The following is a 21,225-nucleotide window of genomic DNA, read 5'->3' as shown; positions in this document are numbered from 1 at the left end:
GGTTTCTCCATGTTGGCCAGGCTGGTCTCGAACTCCTGACCTCAGGTGATCTGCCCGCCTCAGCCTCCCAAAATGCTGGGATTACAGGCGTGAGCCACCATGCCCGACCTGGTTGATGTTTTAAAAGTCCTAAGAAACAGGCAGAGGGAAGTTCCCCAAGTGCTGACCAGGAGTACACAAGTGAACACATCTTGGGGGCTTAAGCCATCCTCCCACTGCAGCCTCCTGAGTAGCTGGGACTACAGGGATATGCCACCATGCCCGGGTGATTTTTATATTCTTCGTAGACAGGGTTTTGCCATGTTGCCCAGACTCAAACTAGATTTTAGAATACAAAAAGGTTGATCACCACCACCATATATTCCGCCCTCTGTGCTAATTCTATCAAGTTGGGAACCAGACTTCTGTTTCCAACAGCTATACAGGGATCTGACCCTGATCCACACCTGCCACCCAGGAACCAATGCCCAGGTGCCCCATAGGCTCCTAATTCCTCTCATAGGCCTAGGATTTTCCTACTGTTGCTCTTACCCTTCTCAATATTCAAGCAACCAGTCATGCCTCCAAGAAAGCCTTTCCTGACCATCCCTCCCATGAGGCACTCTCCTTTCTCTGAAGGCTGACCACTGTGGTCGGTACATTTCCATTTCATCAGACACTGCCTCATGAACCACTGCCCCCCAACACTTTTTAAACAATGTTTACCTCTACTCTGGGTAGATTTTGTCTTTGAGAGCTTGCGATATTAGAGACCGTATATATCTTTATCTCTTACAAAAGCATGTAGCCAGTGCTTTATAAACATAAGCTTCTGTAGAAATAGATGAATAAATTGCTGCTTATCTTCTGCTCTGTTGAGAAGTGCAGTGTTCTCAGACCTGACTGGGCTTCTGGGTGCATATAAAAATTTAGATTCACAGGCTCTTCATTAGACTCTGACTAGGAGGTCTGAGGAAAAGGACCTTTATAAGAAATCCTCCAAATGCTCAGATGCGCAGCAAAGGTGAAAGCCACTTATCCAGTGGAAAGAAAGCTGAAGTGGAGGACAGACAGCAGGGTGGGCCAGGTTTGTGCCTCAGAGGACACAGTGACATTGGTTTCACCAAGAACGTGAGCAGCTGATGGAAACGGGAACTAGTTGTCAAAAGAGTTAAGTTTCCCCAGCAGCACTCAGATTCCCTTCCTGATTAGATGACAACCTCTGTGTGTACAGGGCAGTTCAGGGTTTTCCAAATTGCTCCTGTATCCACTGAGGAGTCTCCCTGAAAGTCCTCTGAGGTTATTACGGCAGAATTAACTGAAGGGAAGCTCAGAGAAGTAGAATGACTTGCCCAGGGTCCCACTGCTAGAGTTGGGAGTAGGTCTTCTGCCTCCAAACCAGGACTCTTGCTCCAGAGCTAAGCTGTGTGTCACATGTGGACTAACAATGTCTTTGGACGGTGCCAGGCAGGGATTCTGGTGAAGGTCAAGACACAATTTCCCCATACTGACTATAAGGCAGAATTAGATGGGCACTCCAAAGACTTACAGGTGTCAATAGCAACAAGGGTATCATCAAAGTCATCTTCATCCTCTTCAGCAGGAGGCTGAGGAGAGCGGCCCCTGTGTTAGAAACGGGGGTTAAGTCACACAAGAACAATACATGAGCACAAAGGAAAGAAAATGAATGTTCTGCTATAATCTACAAGTGGCCTCCAGACTGCTTCCTGAATCTCCATTTCTTCCCACAGAAGTGGGCAAAAGAACTCTGGAACCATACATCCTTGCAATGAGAGCAATGACCATCAACTCCTAGGGTGGAGACAGGGATTGGAGAGGGCATGCTCTGCTGAAGGGGGCATCAGAATCATTTAGGGAACTTTTTTGCTCTTTTTTTACACCCTAAGATTCTAATCCATACCCTCTGCATGTTGACAACCACTTCCACACTGATCTCCGTTACTGTTTGGAGGCTGTGGTATCTCAAAAGGGTGCTGTCCAGGAAGGGGCATGTGCAAGAGCCTAGATAAATCCCAATAATTACTATCTATCCATGTACCAGGCTTCTTAAAATCCTACATCTGAGAGAATTTGAGATGACCCATTTTTTTCAGTGTCCTAAATTATAAATGATATTCATTTTCCTACCAAAACACTAAAAAAGGGACTTAACACTGTTGGTTTCTGCTGTACAGGAATGAGGAAGAAGGGTAGAAAGGTAGAGTCTAACTAACACTCAGGGTCCTGCCTGGACAGTCTGGGTGGTCACAGTGCACTGCATGCACAGATGGGGAGCCCATGCCCATTTGGCTGCTGACTCTCCCAGCAGCAGCCTTCCCTCTGGTGGAGGGCCCCTCTGGCCTCGCCAGGCCAGGGCTAACACAGATGAGTCTCTTTCCTGAAGAGCAGCTCAGAGAAGCAGAATGACTTGCCCAGTGTCCCACTCATGAAGGAGACTCATGAGACTCATCTTATGAGTCTGTGCTCATCATATGTTAAGTCCATTCTACGAAACTTTCCCTGCCAGCCCAGGATCAGAGCGAGTGTTCTTCCTCTGCTCTCCATCAGCAAGTAGCTTCTAGGCCTCTGCTCTGTAGCAAGCAGTGGAAGAACACCATATGAGGTGGGCTCCATGTCCTAACTTAAGTCATAGCCTGGGACATCCAGGCCCTGTCTCAGAGAGTAACAAGCTAGTAAGAAGGTGGACTCTGCCAGATAGGAAACAGAATGTGTCAGATGACTAATCCAGGTGAGTACAGTGGCCATTGCTAGTTTTCATAATTGCAAAAGGCTTCAGATAGGAGCTGAAGGAAGGAAGGAAGGAAGGAAGGAAGGAAGGAAGGAAGGAAGGAAGGAAGGAGGGAAGGAAAGGACTTGGTCTGGAGGGAAAGGAAGGAAGGGCTTGTTAGGGAAGAGAAATGACCAAAGCAGAGGCTGCTGCCTCTTCTGAGCTCCTGAAACTTACCTGCATCCTGACTACTCACCTCAGAGGTTGTGGCTTACTTATGTATGTGTCTGAGTCCCCATACTGGAACAACAGAAGGCAAAACTCACTGCCCATCTTTATGTTGCTAGTGTCCAGCCCAAGAGTGGGCACTTCGTGACAGCACTATGAGAGCTGACTGAACGAGCGGATGAATGGGAAGAGGATGTGTGTTTGGGAGTAGTGTTACGAAACAGATCTTTCTTTCATTACAGATATCAAGCAGCTGACTGCAGGGGCAGTAAGGCAAAGGACAGAAAAGGCAGGCTGGCATCTCACACATGAAAAGTCTAAGATATTTACAAGTTACCCTGCAGGTAAGAAGGGAGGAACTGGGGGAAGGACCAAAAGTTTAGGAAAGTTGAATCTGGTAGTAAGCACAGGAAGGAACAGAAAGAGTGTGAAAGCAGAGGGAATCTCTACTCAGCCCCTCTAGATTAGTGCAAATGTCCCCAGCAAGCACGAGGCTATGGATATAGAGACCTACCAGAGCAAGGGTGACTGCTGCCTCATACACCCACCTCCTATCCTCTCGGTGCTCAAAGTACCCCCGTCCCCGGTTTTCTTCATAAGGCCTCTTTCGACTCTGGAATTGCTGCCTGTCTGGCTTGAGTTGAGAAGCTTCAGGCGGGAGGAAGCTGGTGGGTGCTCCTTGCTTCATCTCTGTCTTCATTTCTATTGTCAGGACAAATTCAGACGGTCAAGACACTTGCAAGCTCCCCAGCTATCACTTTTCTGGTCCCTTTTCCCTTGGGAGATGTGAGCAGGATCCTCACTACAGTGATGAAGGGCTGGGCACAGGCAGCTTGCTGAGTTCAATAGAAGCCTGTTGAGCCAACCAAGGAGGCCGTACTGGAGAACAGGGCTAGGATCTGAGATGCCATGACCCTACATTCTCCAATTTCTCCTCCCGAAGAACCTCAGTTCTTACAAAGCTTCTTCAGTGTAGCAAGGGAGGGGGAGAGGATGAATTCAACAGGGTATTGTGGTCCTGCAGCTAACTCTACGGGCTTTAGTTGCCCTACCCACAGAGGCCAGAATCACTCCGGTTAAGCCATCCTATAGGTGCAATAACCTCTTTAAGTCATACCACTAACAGAAAGTCAGGATGGGATACCGTGCTGTGGACCATGGGTAAGTCCTAGTCTCAGGCAGACTCCAGGAATCAGTGCCGAACCAAGAGCAAACTATAGATGTAGGCTAGCTTAATTTCTCCCACAGCGTTAATCCCTGATGCCGAGGCTCATTCACATCTACTCATTTCTGCATTCAACCCCAGACCATTTTGGATCATTCCCCAGCTTTGGCATGTGGATCACATCACTCGGAAAAGGCTCCTGGTTCTCTAGGGCAGGGATGGTGCTCAGCCATCCTGAAGAGAGCCTCCCTGGTTCCCAGCAATAGGTTGGGCTCACACAGGGCTCCTGATGAATGTCTGTGGATAACGGCACAGAAAATATTCTCCTGGGGCTGAATGATCCTACAAGTCTCACAGAGCCTGACACAAATCTGCAGTTTAACCTACATTCATTAAAGTTCTGAGCCACCCACAAGAAATGTCTGGGGATTTAACTTTGTGGATGAACCAGAATGGCATTAGACAAAATCAACCAGATACACTAAGAAAAGGCACTGGGGGGCCACAACACAGTAAGAGCAGCACAAAACTGGGGGTCAGTCCGGGCTCCATCAGTTCTCAATAGTGGGACCCTGCTTTCCAAATAGTAAGGCACAAATGATAAGGAATGCTGCTTATTTACCAAAAGGACTAGCCTGGGAGCAAGTTTCCTAGGTTCTAGCCCCAGCTCTGCCATCGGACAAGCCAACTCCTCAATCTATAAAATGGGGAGGAGAGGCCAGGCGTGGTGGCTCACACCTGTAATCCCAGCACTCTGGAAGGCCGAGGTGGGCGGATCACGAGGTCAGGAGATCGAGACCATCCTGGCCAACATGGTGAAACCCTATGTCTACTAAAAACACAAAAAAAATTAGCTGGGCGTGGTGGCATGCCTGTAGTCCCAACTACTCGGGAAGCTGAGGCAGGAGAATCACTTGAACTTGGGAGGCGGAGCTTGCAGTGAGCCAAGATCGTGCCACTGCACTCTAGCCTGGGCAACAGAGCAAGACTCTGTCTCAACAAAAAAAAAAAAAAAAAAAAAAAGGAAGGAGAGAGTTGGCAACACGGGGAACTTTGTTCTATAAAAATATATACTTAACATGCTTGGGAAATCCTAAGTTTAAACAATACAACACAAGGTTTTTTGTCTATTTTTCATTAAAAAAAATATTTTCGGCCGGGCGCGGTGGCTCAAGCCTGTAATCCCAGCACTTTGGGAGGCCGAGACGGGCGGATCACGAGGTCAGGAGATCGAGACCATCCTGGCTAACACGGTGAAACCCCGTCTCTACTAAACATACAAAAAACTAGCCGGGCGAGGTGGCGAGCGCCTGTAGTCCCAGCTACTCGGGAGGCTGAGGCAGGAGAATGGCGTAAACCCGGGAGGCGGAGCTTGCAGTGAGCAGAGATCCGGCCACCGCACTCCAGCCTGGGTGACAGAGCGAGACTCCGTCTCAAAAAAAAAAAAAAAAAAAAAAAAAATATTTTCAGCAACACCAGCCCACGACGACACAAGGTTTTTAAATTTAATTAAAAAAAATTTTTTTTTGGAGACAGAGGCTTACTGTTGCCCAGGCTGGAATGCAGTGGTGCCATCACGGCTCATTGGAGCCTCAACTTCCTAGCTCAAGCCATCCTCCCACCTCAGCGTCAAGAGTAGCTGGGACTTGGCTGGGCTCAGTGACTCATGCCTGTAATCCCAGCACTTTGGGAGGCCGAGGCGGGCAGATCACCTGAGGTCAGGAGTTTGAGACCAGCCTGGCCAACATGGTGAAACCCCATCTCTACTAAAAATACAAAACTTAGCCAGGCATGGTGGCAGGCGCCTGAAATCTCAGCTACTCAGGAGGCTGAGGCAGGAGAATCACTTGAATCTGAGAGGCAGAGGTTGTAGTGAGCCGAGATCGCGCCATTGCACTCCAGCTTGGGGAACAAGAGTGAGACTTTGTCTCAAAAACAAACAAACAACAAAAAAGAGTAGCTGGGACTATAGGAATGTGCAACCATGCTCAACCACGCTCAGGTAATATTTTTATTTTTTAAAGAGACAGGGTTATGTTGCCCAGGCTGATCTTGAACTCCTGTACTCAAGCAATCTTCCCAAAGTGTTGGGATTACAGGCATGTAACAGCCATCACACTCGGCCTGTTTTTATTTTTGAGGCAAAGTCTTCCTGTTGCCCAGGCTGGACTGCAGTGCACAATCATAGCTTACTGCAGCCTCGAACTCCTGGGCTCAAGTGATCCTCCTGACTCAGTCTTCTGAGTAGCTGGGACTACAGGCATGTCACCGTGCTCAGTCAAATTTTAATTTTTTCTAAGACAACAGGGGTCTCACTATGTTGCCCAGGCTAGTCTTGGATTCCTAGGCTCAAGTGATCCTCCTGCCTTGGCCTCCTAAAGTGCTAGGATTACAAGCACGAGCCACTACGCCCTGACCTACTTTTTAGTTTTTTTTTCCTTTGAGACAGGGTCTTACACTGTCACCCAGGCTGGAGTGTAGTGGTGCAATCATAGCTTACTGCACCCTCAAACTCCTGGGCTCAAGTGATCCTCCTACCTCTGTCTCCTGAGTAGCTTTAACTATAGGTGTGTGCATGTACACAGTCATAGCCACGCCTGGCTAATTTTTAAATTTTTTGTAGAGAAGGGGTCTCACTATGTTGCCCAGTCTGGTCTGGAACTCCTGGTCTCAAATGATCCTACTACCTTGGCCTTCCAAAGTGTTGGAATTATAGGTGTGAGCCAGCACACCTGGCTTGAGGCTTGACACACAGCTGTTTTTTTTTTTTTTTAATTCAGGACTTCTCAGAGCCTTTAATGTTCTAACGAGCATAGTGAATTTCCAAGAGATGATACAGCACATGCTACATTTTCCAGACACATTTGGCTAAGGAACCCTTTTCTGAGAATCCCCTAATAATATCCCCTGGAACAATAATCTTCAGAACATGAGAAATACCAGATTAGACTTAGAAGGCTCTTTCTGGCTCCCCCATTCTAGGATCCTAAATAAGATTCAAACATTAGTCTAGGGGGTCTCAACTCTCCAGGGTCCTGATACTAACATCTTTTTTTTTTTTTTTTTTTTTTTTTGAGATGGAGTTTCACTCTTGTCACCCAGACTGAGTGCAATGGCACGATCTTGGCTCACTGCAACCTCTGCCTCCCGGGTTCAAGTGATTCTCCTACCTTAGTCTCCCAAGTAGCTGGGATTACAGGTGCCCGCCACCACACCTGGCTAATTTCTGTATTTTTTTTTTTTGGAGACAGAGTCTCACTCTGTTGCCCAGGCTGGAGTGCAGGGGCACAATCTCTGCTCACCACAAGCTCCGCCTCCCGGGTTCATGCCATTCTCCTGCCTCAGCCTCCCGAGTAGCTGGGACTATAGGCGGCCGCCACCACGCCCGGCTAATTTTTTGTATTTTTAGTAGAGACGGGGTTTCACCGTGTTAGCCAGGATGGTCTCCATCTCCTGACCTCGTGATCCGCCCACCTCGGCCTCCCAAAGTGCTGGGATTACAGGCTTGAGCCACCGCGCTGGGCCTAATTTTTGTATTTTTAGTAGAGACGGGTTTCACCATGTTGGCCAGGCTGGTCTTGAACTCCGAACCTTAGGTGATCCGCCCACCTCGGCCTCCCAAAGTGCAGGGATTAGAGGAGTGAGCCACCGCACCGGGCTGATACTAACATCACTTTTTTTTTTTTTTTTTTTTGAGACAGAGTCCTGCTCTGTCACCCAGGCTGGAGTGCAGTGGCCGGATCTTAGCTCACTGCAAGCTCTGCCTCACGGGCTCCCGCCTTTCTCCTGCCTCAGCCTCCCAAGTAGCTGGGACCACAGGCGCCCACCACCACGCCTGGCAAATTTTATTTTTTGTATTTTTTAGTAGAGACAGGGTTTCACCATGTTAGCCAGGATGGTCTCAATCTCCTGACCTCATGATCCGCCCGTCTCAGCCTCCCAAAGTGCTGGGATTACAGGCTTGAGCCACCGACTAACATCACTTTCATACAGATACCATGGAACCTCCCCTCTCCCAACACTTGGAAGTAGGACTGAGATCTTTCCTTTAAACAATTCTTGCCAGAGTGACAAAGTCTAGATGAATTCCCCAATAAAAAAGATGCATAGTTTCTCTGGGAAGACACACTCTAAGCAGAGGGTAAAGGTTCCACGTAGATTCTGTTTCCATCCAAAGAGATGAAACATGTGTATTTTCCTACCTGGGCGATAGACCTGCTGCTGCTCCATTTCCAGTGGTCTCCTCTCGTAGCCGGACTCGTTTTCTTGTTTGATGACTTGGGTATCGTAGAATTGGTTCTGCCTGGTAATATTGTCCATGGCATCTTAAAACAAAATAAAAAATGGCCAATTAGAGGGGCGGTTCATGGAGAACCCTGGACCAAAGGGTCCAGAAGGCATCTGTGGGCCCAGGAGCTCAACTTAAGAGTGGTAAGAATAACAATATTAACTATTCATGGAGTGCATACTATACTCCAGAGCCTGGGATACAGCTGAAGACAAACTTGCCCCACTGAAGCCTTCAGTTTAGGGAGACAGACAAATCTTAAAACAAATACATGCAAAAATTTAATATGATTGTGTTGAAGGCTACAAAGTAGTACCAGGAGCTAAGAAAGGGACCTGGAAAATAACAGATAAGCCTTGACTCAAAGGATACATAGGTGATGACTCAGTGATGAGAATGGAGAATGTTACTGGGGTTGGGATAACACATGTGAAAGCTCAGAGGTGGAACTAAAACCAGAGATTCCCTCAAGAACCTTGCAGCCCAACCCAGAGAGAATTTTAGAAAGCTAGGATGGGCAGCATACAGGCTTTCCTCCCCAGGGGCTAGCTCTCAGTCAGGGCCCCAAGGGCCCTACTACTGGCTATGCCAGGAGCCATGGGACAGAACCAAAGGGAAGGAGAGACTATTCTGCCACTTGCTAACTGACTGGATACCTTCTCAGAGGATAAATACATCTGGGCACAAACCAGGTGCAGCCCAAAGCGAAGAAAGTCACAGGTCACGTGGTTTGCTACAGGTCTGTTGACCAAGGTTGAAGGAGGGCTTAAGGAAGGCATGAAGGGGGCTCAAAGGACTTTGTTGTAGCAAGTAACGGAGAGAGGAAGAAACAGCATTATCTCCTTAATTGGAACACAGGGCCCTTTCCAACTATTCTGCTGCTTCCAGGCTCCAAGCGCAGTACTCCGCTTCCCACAAAGCCTCTTTTCCTGAGCATCTCTCCTGTGTCCACAGAGGCAGCCTCTCCTGGAGAGGCTATGATTCTAGGGTCCTTCTCCACTCCCTAAAACATCCCCCTTCTAACAAAAGGCAGGCCCAGTGCTAAGCCCCTCACACATGCGATTTCATTCATAACACCCCCGGGGGCTAGAGCGAACACACTATTTGTTGATTAACCCCATTTTACACGTAAGGAAACCAGGCTCACAGAGATGAAGTGACTTGCCAATATCTTTAAGCCAGATTTGAAACGAAGTCTGTCTGAGTCTAGAATCTACGCTCCAAAGCACCTAATTCGCTTTCCTCTCAGAGACGACTCTCTGGCCAGACCACCAGGTAACTACTACCCCACTACCCTTTCTTGCTAGGCATTCCTGCCACGGTCCCTCCTGCTCTAGACACACACACACAGGCCCACTCCTTTCTTCACAAGTCTCTGCAATGGGAAGTTCTCTTTCCAGCACCTGGATCCTAGATAATCTCTAGGCCATTGCCTATCCCAAATCCACACTCGAGTTATCTCCCTCCGGGAAACTCTATCTCTTATGAACAAGTATCCAATGCCAATCCCAAATCTTGTCTCCACTGTTACCTCATTTCTGTCCTCATTCCCTTAGCCCCAAGTCCCATGGTGCCCTCTTTTCGGAAAAACTCCACAAATTCTTACGCCAGAATCCCTTCTACTTACTCCTTAACCTTTCCAGTCCCCCCATTTCCCAGTCCTACTAGAAACCTGCCCTGAGGCCTGGTGCAGTGATTCATGCCTGTAATCCCAGCACTTCAGGAGGCTGAGGTGAGCAGATCACTTGAACCCAGGAGTTCAAGACCAGCCTGGGCAACATAGCGAGACCCCATCTGTATTTTTAAAAAAGAGAAAGAAAGCAAGCTCCTTTTCCTTTTTTGAGACAAAGTTTCACTCTTGTTGCCCAGGCTGGAGTGTAATGGCATAATCTCGGCTGACCACAACCTCCCCCTCCCAGGTTCAAGCGATTCTTCTGCCTCAGCCTCCCAAGTAGCTGGGACTACAGGCGCCCACCACCACGCCCGGCTAATTTTTGTATTTTTAGTAGAGACGGGTGATGGGGTTTCACTATGTTGGCCCGGCTGGTCTTGAACTCCTGACCTTGTGATCCGCCCGCCTCGGCCTCCCAAAGTGCTGGGATTACAGGCGTGAGCCACTGCACCCGGCCCGAAAGTTGCTTTTTTCTAACTGAAGATTCACTCCGTCCTATACCAGGGTTTCCTCTCCTCAGACAACCGCAGATCTACCCGAACCCATTCCCAGAGTCACACCTCCTGGCTGATGCAGAGTTCTGTGCTTCCCGCTGAAGGCCCCCACTCCCTGGGTACACAAATAACTGCTTCTGGGAACCGACCATATCTCTGGGAGACGCTCAGGTCCAGAAACATTCCCCACACTCCACTCTGAGGCCTCCAGTGAAGTCAACAGGTTTTCTTTCTCTTTGCTCCCTACAGCCTCCCCCCTCCCCATATTCGCTAAGCCAGATACATACTCCTTCTGTGCTGGACACAGGATCCTCTGTCTCCTGCCACATATTTCATCCACTTGGAATGTTACCAACTCATCTGCCCCCATCCCACCCGCAGCTACCCCGTTCTCCAAAAAGCCCACAGTTAGCTCTAGACCATTCAGCAGCAGCCTCAGAGTTATTTGTCCTCAGTCTTCTTAGCTCTAGACCCCCAGATCCTTTGTTGAGGGAAAAATCCTCTCCCCCTCCAGCCTCTGGACACCAGGGCTCCCTACACCTCTTCTAGAAGCCAACCAGAAAGTCCCCAGATCTCCCAGCACCAAATGTCCAGGCTGTGCCTGCTTCAAGGGTGGCCTTCCAGCCCCGGAAGAGAGATGGGGGTGCCCCCTCGTTCAATCTCCCGCAGCCCCTAAATGCTCACCAGCCAAACTCCAAAGCACTGAGTCCATTAGACCCTCCCCAGCCACAGACACCAGCGCCTCCACCTCACCCACCCACCCCCGAAGCAAATAGGAGAACTCCCAGGATCGCATCCAGCGGCATACTCCAGGATTCTGCTTCCTCAAAACTCTCGCAGCCCCGCACACCTGGACATTCTTTCCCCACCCTGGAAACACGGCTCCCCACCCCGCAGCCCACACGCTGGGCTGGCCAGGCCGCCAAGCCCAAGGAGCTCCGAACCCCAAGATCTCCATTTTCGAGACCCTCCCAACCCAAATGGAAAACCTCTTGTTCTTCCGACTCTCTTCGGCTCCAGAAACCAGTTTCCGGTCTCCGATCCCTACGGTAAGGAATCCTCCCCGCCACCCCCGTCCCTCACCTCCGAAACCCAGAGGCCCCTCCCCCAGTGTGCCCCCTGCACCGAGCGTCTGGATCCACCCTCCGGTCGTGCCGGGGCCCTTGTCCCCAGATCCTTTTCGGCGGCGGGTAGCGGGATCCCCCGATCCTCAGGTCGTCTCCCCGACCTCAGGCGCTGGACTCCCGCGTCCCACAGCCCTTTCCTCGGCCCAGGCTCCGGGCTCCCCGGCCCCCGCCCCGCGCACTCTCACAATGTCCGTCCGGCCCCGAGTAGCCGCCGGGCTCCGCGTGCGGCTGCAGCCCGGGCGGCGGTGGCTGCGCGGTCCCCTCCAGCTCGGAGCCCCCCTCGGTCTCGACCTCCTCGTTGATGTGCCCGGGTCGCCCCGGTTCGTCGTCGGCCTCGAGCTCCCGCTCGTCGTCAGGCTCCTCGGCCTCCAACGCTGCCTGCAGCCGCTCAGCAAGCTCGGCCTTGAGGCCTCGAGTGTCCAGGCCGCGGCGCTGCAGCTCCTCGCGAAGTTCGTTCACCTTCAGACGGCGCACATCCATGGCCCGGGCCCCCGGGGTGGCCCCCGAGCCCGGCCCGGCCTCCCAGGGCTCTGTCCCCCTTAAACCTTTCCTGTCAGGAGGCGAAGGGGGAAAGGGGGGGGGCCCACTCCAATGGCGGCGGCGGCTCAAAATGGCCGCCGCCACCGCCTCCCCCTTCACCCGTGCCTCGTCCGATGTAATACGAGTGCCAATTGGTCAGTGCATGGGGCAACGGGCGCGGGCCCGGAAACCTAGCCAATCAGAGTGCGGTTTTCAAAACAACGGCAACGAGAAGGCCTACGAGCTACCGGGTAGGAAGCGTTGGCCTACGTCGAAGCCGAGGCCGGAGCGGAGGGCGGGAAAAGGCAGGAGGCGGAGCGTGCGCTGATTGGGTAGCTCTCGCGCGCCGGCTGCAGTAAAGCCCAATGAAAATAAGGGAGTAACCCTTTGGACCAATCAGCGGTGAGATCTCAGAATGAGCGTCCGACGGCCTTTCCTGCGCAGTCCTTTCATCAAACTAAGTGTCTCTGTAACACACATTCCGATTGGTGTATATCTCCCGCCCCTTGAGGAGTCCGAGCGGGTAAAACCACTAGAACCAATCAAATGGAGGGTCGTCAGAAACCCCTCCTTCCTGTTGCCTTTAAGAAACCGGAAAGAGATGAATTCACCAGGGGCCCGCCCCTTGCCGTTAGGGCGGTTTCAAAACAATCTGCCCACCAATCGCAGTTATTGTCTTAGCTCACTAAAGCGTAGAGATGGCTCGTTTTAGGAAAAATGCCCCAGATTGGCCGTGCTTCAGAGGACTGCCTCACAAATTTCGCTGTAGGAGGAGGTATACGAAATAGATATTAAGTGGATATACAGTTCGTAATCTGGAAGGAACCCAGTTGCCTTTAGTAAAAGCAAAATTTTGACTTTAGAGAGTCCCGAAGGTTTGACTATAGAGACTAGACTAACAACGGGAGGCTAGTTGTAAAGGACACGGCCTCCCCTTCCCTTGGGTAGTCCGCGGCGGCCTTGCTCTATGGTCGGTGCCTGACGTGGAACGGGCGCTCTGCACGCGACCATAGAGCCTTCCCCTTACGAAAGACATCCAGAAGTTCACCGACCGCCCTCTCCAATCCTCTAATCGGCTGTTCCCGTAAATCGGGCTGTCTGGCGTCTGTATTGACAAGCTCAAACCCACGGATCCGTCATTAACCTTCGCGCTCATGAATACAAAAGCCACAGAGCTTCCCTGTGTCTAATGCTGCACCACCTGTCGCCTCTAACTCAGAAAACAAAACTCGAGTAAGACGCAATCGGGATACATGATGCAGACGCCCACTGCCTCCTGAGCCACACGTTAAGCCCGCAGAAGCCACACACCATCTCTACTTAGACAAAGGCACACCCCGCAGACGTAAACAAACAGGCGTGCGTCAGATCAGACGCATCCAGTTCTTTTGTTTTGTTTTGTTTTGTTTTGTTTTGTTTTTGGGACGGAGTCTCGCTCTTGTTGCCCAGGCTGGAGTGCAGGGCCTCGATCTCAGCTCACCGCAACCTCCGCCTCCCGTGTTCAAGCGATTCTCCTGCCTCAGCCTTCCGAGTAGCTGGGATTACAGGTCCCCGCCACCGCGCCCGGCTAATTTTTGTATTTTTAGTAGAGAGAGGTTTCACCATGTCGGCCAGACTGGTCTCGAACTCCTGACCTCAAGTGATCCGCCCGCCTCGGCCTCCCAAAGTGCTGGGATTACAGGCGTGAGCCACCGCGCCCGGCCCCAATTCTGATCTGCTTTGGGTAAGGTACCCAGCTGCAGTGTAGAGGTGCCCACTACGGTCCGCAGAGGCAGGCGGCATCGAATGATAAAGATAACACAGGATAGTTGCACTACAAGCGAACACTACAGCAACCCAGACACACAGCACCCACTCAGCAGCGGGACAGACACTCACGTGGGCCCAGAGGTTCCAGTCCAGACACCCCGCCCCTCGCCCACGTCCGACTTCCTCTCTCTCTCCTCCCAGCTTCCCACAATGATTTGTTCTAAAAAAGTTTGTGGCCCGGATTGAACTGTCCCTGGTTCTCAGGAGTCGCCACTGGAGGGCGTCCGGGCGCTGCCAAGGGTTTCTCCATTTGCTGCTGGCCACACCCGCGAACGCCTGCTCGCCAGTGCATGCCAGACACGGTGGGTTGGTCTTGGCTGGAGGCCCCTTGTGGGTCCGTGATGGTCGAAGGTGTTCTGTGCCTGTGTTTCTATGTCAGTCTGAACGTTCGGGGCTGTGAGTACCTGTTGTAATCTCCACGTCTCTTGAGTATTTGTGTCACTTGACTCTGGGTCTGTGTCTCTTCCTATTCGTGGCAGGTATCTGCCTGAGCATGTTTGTAAATATGTTTGTGTCTGTGTAATTCTGTGTGTCTGTGTTACTCTATGCATCTGAATTTCAGTCTTTTTATTTGTGACCAGGTCCTCCCGGGTGTGTCCATTAATTCATGTGTCTGTTACTTTGCGGGGCACTGGTGTGTGTGTGTCTGTGATGCTGGATCCGTATGTCAGTTCCTCACTGGGCATTTCTGAGAGCATGCGTCTCTTGTTTGTGTGTCTTTTTGTCTATCTGTATGTTCATCTCTACCCTCTTTAGTGAGGAGAGAATTCCAAGACCCCACCAAGCCTTCTTTTTTCTGATGGGGGAAACTGAATTGCCAGGGAACGGGGCCACATCACAGCTAAAAGGAGACAAGAGGAGACAGAAGCTCATTGATATACAAACTTTTATGTGACCTGAGCCCCTCTGAAGGCACCAGAGTCCACACTGTATACTCAGAAGATGAAGGATTGGCTCAGGGGGGCAACATAACCCGGAAGGCGGGAGATCGTCCATCCCCTGCGGGAAAGGAGGCATCCCTAATGCATTGCACAGGCTTGAAGGGGGCACACCCCCACAGGAGGGGAGGAGGAAGCAATGGTGGCTAAAAAGGAGACGGGCATCCCAAAGAATACTACAGTATAGGGTTAGAACCTTGGAATTGCACTTAATAGTCTAGACCTGTGGACCTTTAGACTCTTAGAAACTTAGAACATTTGAGCCTTAGAATTACAGTGCTTAGAACTATAAGATTTTAGAAATGTGGATTCTTGGATGCTTAACCATGGTCCTAGAGAGGCAGAATGCAGCAAAGAACCTAAAGGTGTCCAACATTAGAAATGATTAGAACTTGGTGTCTAGTTAGTCACAACTGAGTGTGAGAGTCTTATAACTTAGATACTTAGGATCCAGAATCTTGGACCAATGGAATCTAAAGTGCCTTGAAACAGAACAAACCATTAGGATCTTATTTAATCGTCTAGAATCTTGGAGCATCTGATCTAGAATCTTAGACACAGAGAATCTAAGATCTTAGAGTAAGTCTTAGACTATCACATCTTAGAACACTGGACCTTAGAAACTCCATCTTTAGACTCTTAAAACTTTTGAATTACAGATTCTAGAGCTTTTGACCCTTAGGATGTAAGATCTTATACAAGAGAATCTGTTATCATAAAGCCTCAGAAACTATAATTGATCATCATTAGAATCTTAGAACTTGAGAAGATAAAATTTTGAAGGCTTATGGTCTAGAGTCTTACAGCCAGAGTATCTAGACTCTCAGAGCCTTAAAACATCATATTTTAGAACACTAGGCCTTAGAACCTCCATGTCTAGAATTAAAGAATCTTTAGAATCTAGAATATTACATTCTAAGGACTCTGAACCCTAGAAAAATAAAAATCTAGAATCATAGAGCCTTAGATCCTAAAATCAGAATCTTAGAGCTTTAAAACCTAAAACCTTGAGGCCTTATCAAAAATATTAGAACCAGAAAATCTAAAACCACAGAATCTCAGAGCCTTACAATAGTAGGTCTTAAGGTTGAGTGCAGTGGCTCACGCCTGTAATCCCAGCACTTTGGGAGGCCGAGGTGGGTGGATCACTTGAGGTCAGGAGTTTTAGACCAGCCTGGCCAGCATGATGAAACCCTGTCTCTACTAAAAATACAAAAATGAGCCAGGTGTGGTGGCGGGTGCCTGTAATCCCGGCTACTTGGGAGGCCGAGGCAGGAAAATCATTTGAACTTGGTAGGTGGAGGTTGCAGTGAGGCAAGATTGCACCACTGCACTCCAGCCTGGGCGACAGAGCGAGACTCTATCTCAAAAAAAAAAAAAAAGAAAAAAAAAGTAGGCCTTAAAACCTTAGCATTTTAATGGAGTTAGAGACTTTGGAATTTCAGGTCCTTAGAACCAAAGACTCATAGCATCTTTGAAACCCAGAACCTTTGAATCTAGACTCTTTAAACTTTAGACTCTAGAGTCTTGGAATGTTAATACCTGGGAGGACTTCACATATTGCAATCCAACCCCTTCCTTTTACAGATGGTGATGCTACTGCTTTCAAGGTGATGCTACTGTACAGAGAAGGGGAGGGACCTGTCTGGGATGGAGGTGGGATAGGTAGGAAGATAGGGCTTCAGGTGGGGATAAGGCCTGGGGTGGGAAAGTGGGGAGGTGGAGTTTCCCCCAGTGGCAGTGCCTAGCTTGGATCCTGAGAGGGAGTCCCAGGTGGAGGGTTGTCTCAGGCGCCATCCTCCTGCCCTGGGGCTGCTGGGGAGCCCCTATCAGCAGGCTGAGCGGGGCTAGGGGCTGTGGAAGGGCAGAGGACATAGCGTCCAGCAGGATGGACCTCAGCCGAAGTGAGGCAGCTACAGGAATCCTTAGGGTCTAGCTGGGTTGGGGGGTCAGCTCCTCCAGCAGCGCCGGGAGGTTCAGGATAACCTCCACCTTCATCCATGTTGACATAGAGGATTTCGTCAGGCTCCTGGGCAGGAGGCAAGGCCTTCAGTGTGTTCTCCAAATCTTCCCGCAGCTCTGTAAAACTTGGCCGGTCCTGGGGATTTAGCTCCCAGCACCGCGACATCAAGGCATACCTAGGGCAGCAAAACGAGGGTTGGGAGATTGAGCAGGGACTCAGAAGGGGGGCATTCTGGGAGCCTGGGGACGTTTTAGGACACTCAGGGGACTGGGGGCATTTTAGGGGACTGGAGGGAGCCTCAGCAGTTTGAAGCCATCTATGGGGATTTGGGAATTCCCAAGAGTTTCTGAGTTGGGTCCTGGGAGACTCAGGAGCTGGGAAGGGTCTTGGGAAACCTGGCTGGGTATGGAGTAGTATTCTGATGAGGGTTTGCTAGAACAGACTTTCCCAGCTCCCCAGAGCAGACTTGCATCAAAGCCTGGCTATGCCTCTTACAAGCTGTGCTGGTTTAAAATAGATCCATAAATTCTTTGACCCTCCTCCCCGCAAAAGATGGAGAATAAATCGTCTCCTCTTGAGCATGGGCAGGACTTAGTGACTTGCTTCTGATTTGGCAGAAGCAATGGCGTGTGTGACTTCTGAGACTAGGTCATAAAAGGCATGCGGCTTCCTCACACTTTGTCTTGCCACGTTGTGAGTAAGATCAAGCAGTGCCACCAAGGGTTCCACCTGGCAACGAACTGAAGCCTCCTGCCACAGCCATGTGAGTAAGCCACCTTGAAAGCAATCTTCCAGTCCCAAGCTTCAGATGACTGCAGCCCCCAATGATATCTTTGTAACTTCATTAGAGATCCTGAACCAAAATCACTCTGATAAGCTGTTCCCAATATCCAACTTTCAGAAACCATGGGAGATAATAAATGTTTGTTGTTTTAAACTACTCGATGTGGGGATATAGATAATAAACACACCAGCTGTGCAACCTTTGACAAATAAATCGCCCTCCCAGACTGGGCACAGTGACTCACGCCTGTAATCCCAGCACTTTGGGAGGCTGGGGCGGGTGGATGATGACGTAAGGATATCAAGACAATCCTGGCTAATGCAGTGAAATCCCATCTCTACTAAAAATACAAAAAAAAAAAAAAAAAAAAAAATTAGCTGGGCGTGGTGGCACGTGCCTGTAGTCCCAGCTACTTGGGAGGCTGAGGCAAGAGAATCGCTTGAACCTGGGAGGTTGCAGGGAGCCAAGATCAAGCCATTGCACTCCAGCCTGGGCGACAGAGTGAGACGCGAATAAATAAATAAAAATAAATTACCCTCCCTGTAGGACTGGATTTTCTCATCTGCAAAATGGGAATCGTAATGATACCTCTCCACACCATATGGCTGTGGTAAGGACCAAATGATCTAACACATGCCAGGCACCTAAAACAGTGCCTTCTAGTCAGTTCTATAAAAATATTAACTGTTGGCCGGGTACGGTGGCTCAAGCCTGTAATCCCAGCACTTTGGGAGGCCGAGACGGGTGGATCACGAGGTCAGGAGATCGAGATCATCCTGGCTAACATGGTGAAACCCCATCTGTACTAAAAAATACAAAAAACTAGCCGGGCAAGGTGGCAGGCGCCTGTAGTTCCAGCTACTTGGGAGGCTGAGGCAGGAGAATGGTGTAAACCCAGGAGGCGGAGCTTGCAGTGAGCTGAGATCCGGCCACTGCACTCCAGCCTGGGCGACAGAGCAAGACTCCGTCTCAAAAAAAAAAAAAAGTTAACTGTTATTTTTACTCCTCTCAGCTCTTGGAGTACCCAAGGTGGACTGAGGAGTCTGAAGCCCCAGGCTGTCTCCTCCTGACCCAACCAGGCTCCTCTCTTTACCCTCAAAGTGCTGGCTAAATGTCACGGCCTTCTCTGCATGCTCTAATACTGCAGAGTTTGATAAGCATTCCCTAAAGGATCCTGCAAACATCTCAGAGGAGACCTGAGTCTGCAGAAGGTCAATAAAACAAACTGGAGGGTTTTGCAGAGAGTCCTGGGTGTTGAGGAGCAGGTCGGGGAAGCATGGTGTGCTCAGGAGTCTGGAATGAGAAGTCTCTGGGAGTGCATGTTCCAACAGCAGGGCCGCCAGGTAAGACTGTGCTGTTCTTCACTACCCAAGGATACCTGGCTTGGGGACGGGGAGCCAGGGGACTGGTTCAGCCTGCATTCCAGACACAGACAAAGGAGGAAAGGGTGTCTTCAGCTGATTTGCACCCCACTGGCCAGTGGTGGCCCTACTCAGAGCATTGGTGAGGGGCAAGTGGGTCATTCAGCATTCTCAGGGATTCTGTCCGGGTTATAGAGAGTACTGGACCTGTGAGGGCCATGTGGGGGTAGTCAGGGGTTTGGAATGAATTCTGGGTTGGGGGAAACCTAAGGGTCCTCACAGTCCATCCAGACAGTCCGCAGGCTGCTTCAGGCGATTTCCCTGGCGCAGATAGTCATAAATCTCGCTGTTCTCCACGCCTGGATATGGGGTTTGGCCTCTTGTGGCAATCTCCCACATTGTCACCCCGAAGGACCACTGTATGGGGCAGAGGGGAGGGAATTAGACGGTCTCTCCTGCACAGAATCACCCGCCCCAATACCCAGGTTCATGGATACACCCACACTTATGTACACATGTTCACAACCATCTTCTGGGAGCGTCACAAGTATTCACAGAAACATAATACTTTAGCTGGGCGCGGTGGCTGACGCCTGTAATCCCAGCACTTTGGGAAGCTGAGGTGGGCGGACCGCCTGAGGTCAGGAGTTTGAGACCAGCCTGGCCAATATAGTGAAACCCCATCTCTACTAAAAATACAAAAATTAGCCAGGCGTGGTGGTGGGCGCCTGTAATCCTAGATACTCGGGAGACTGTGGCAGGAGAATCGCTTCAGCCCGGGAGGCAGAGGTTGCAGGAAGCCGAGATCATCATGCCACTGCACTCCAGCCTGGGTGACAGCATGAGACTCCATGTCAAAAAAAGAAAAAAAAAAAGAAAAAAAGAAAAAAATATATATGTAAAGTATTTGACACAGGTATACACATGAATAAGTAACTTTTGTGGATGCATACACATGCTCACCATCACACGCATATACACACTTCATGGACACATGAGCTCATGTGCCACTCTGCACACCCTGGCTGTCCACATTCTACGAGTGTGTGCGCATGCACACATAATCACTGCAGCTTCTTCTAACCTAAACTGTCTACACTGCTACCATGCACACATGGGCCTGTATTTATCCTGGGCATGTATGCACCACTGTTCAGAGATGCCCACCATACTCCAAGACATGCCTAGCCCATGTAGACAAGCCCCTGCAAAGGGAAGCCAACATGTCCCTGTGACCCTTGCATTCACAGCCGCCCAGTCAGGCCATGCCCTCCCATGGCTCCCCACTCTTGGTGGGGATGCACGTACCACATCACTCTTGCTCGTGTAGACACGGTCAGCTAGACTCTCAATGGCAATCCACTTGACTGGCATCTTGGCGATACGTCCCTGGCGGTAGTAGTCCCCGTTGTAGATCTTCTTGGAGAGCCCGAAGTCCGCCACACACACGGACATGTTCTCATTCAGCCTGTTTGGATTGGGGAAAGGAACAGGGTCAGGGCATCGGTCACGTCCACCAGGAAGTCTGCCCTGGCTCTCAGACACATCTGCACCTCCTCCCCTCACTGTCCTGGCTGCGGGGTGGGGATATGTCTCCCAAATCTTCACCCCATTCCAGAAGGGAACTGCTTTACTTCTTGTTCACTCTGTCAAATGAGGATGGGACAAAGGGCTTCCTCAGGCCTTCCCAACTTTGGCTCTTTGCTAGATTCTAAGGTCCTTCCTTGAGTTTGATTCCTTGATGAAAAAGCATTTTTTTTTCTTGAAGTATAGTGTACATACAGAAATGTGCACAAGTCGTAAGTGAGCAGCTCACTGAATTTTCACACACACACCCGTGTAACCAGCAGCCAGATTAAAAAACAGAACATGGCTGGGCACGGTGGCTCACGCCTGTAATCCCAGCACTTTGGGAGGCCAAGGCAGGTGGACCACTTGAGGTCAGGAGTTCCAGACCAGCCTGGCCAACATGGTGAAACTCTTGTCTCTACTAAAAGTACAAAAATTAGCCAGGTGTGGTGGTGTACACCTGAAATCCCAGCTACTTGGGAGGCTGAAGCAAGAGAATCAGTTGAACCCAGTAGGCGGAGGTTGCAGTGAACTGAGATCGCGCCACTGCACTCCAGCCTGGGCAACAGAGCAAGTGAGACTCTGTCTCAAAAAAAAAAAA

The 21,225-nt window shown here is 50.2% G+C and overlaps 2 protein-coding genes across 33 annotated transcripts in view; both read right to left on the bottom strand.

Annotated features, from left to right (window-relative positions):
- Positions 1-16,338, bottom strand: part of HNRNPUL1 (heterogeneous nuclear ribonucleoprotein U like 1) — a 48,723-nt gene extending 32,385 nt beyond the window's left edge. For 9 of the 25 annotated variants that reach the window (XM_077982955.1, XM_028839776.2, XM_077982956.1 and 6 more), the window contains exons 1-4: positions 11,867-12,247; positions 8,303-8,425; positions 3,484-3,637; positions 1,529-1,602 (exon numbers count right to left, since the gene is read on the bottom strand). In XM_077982955.1, coding sequence (XP_077839081.1) covers positions 1,529-1,602; positions 3,484-3,637; positions 8,303-8,425; positions 11,867-12,161 — 646 coding nt within the window. In that variant the 5' untranslated portion in view covers positions 12,162-12,247. Of the gene's footprint in view, positions 1-1,528; positions 1,603-3,483; positions 3,638-8,302; positions 8,426-11,498; positions 11,693-11,866; positions 12,248-14,078 lie in introns of those variants that run through there. The other 16 variants (XM_077982959.1, XM_015124009.3, XM_077982966.1 and 13 more) reach the window with 4 other exon arrangements.
- The window catches only part of AXL (AXL receptor tyrosine kinase), a 45,185-nt gene continuing 38,838 nt past the window's right edge, over positions 14,879-21,225 (bottom strand). For 5 of the 8 annotated variants that reach the window (XM_077982951.1, XM_028839774.2, XM_077982952.1 and 2 more), the window contains 3 exons: positions 20,364-20,523; positions 19,336-19,472; positions 14,879-17,085 (listed from right to left, as the gene is read on the bottom strand). In XM_077982951.1, coding sequence (XP_077839077.1) covers positions 16,734-17,085; positions 19,336-19,472; positions 20,364-20,523 — 649 coding nt within the window. In that variant the 3' untranslated portion in view covers positions 14,879-16,733. Of the gene's footprint in view, positions 17,150-19,257; positions 19,506-20,342; positions 20,524-21,225 lie in introns of all 8 variants that reach the window. The other 3 variants (XR_013410705.1, XR_013410706.1, XR_013410707.1) reach the window with 2 other exon arrangements.

This window comes from Macaca mulatta, chromosome 19 (assembly GCF_049350105.2).
Source record: "Macaca mulatta isolate MMU2019108-1 chromosome 19, T2T-MMU8v2.0, whole genome shotgun sequence".
NCBI lineage: Eukaryota > Metazoa > Chordata > Mammalia > Primates > Cercopithecidae > Macaca > Macaca mulatta.
Note: the sequence above shows the minus strand (reverse complement) of the source record. Positions and strands in the feature narration are given on the sequence as shown.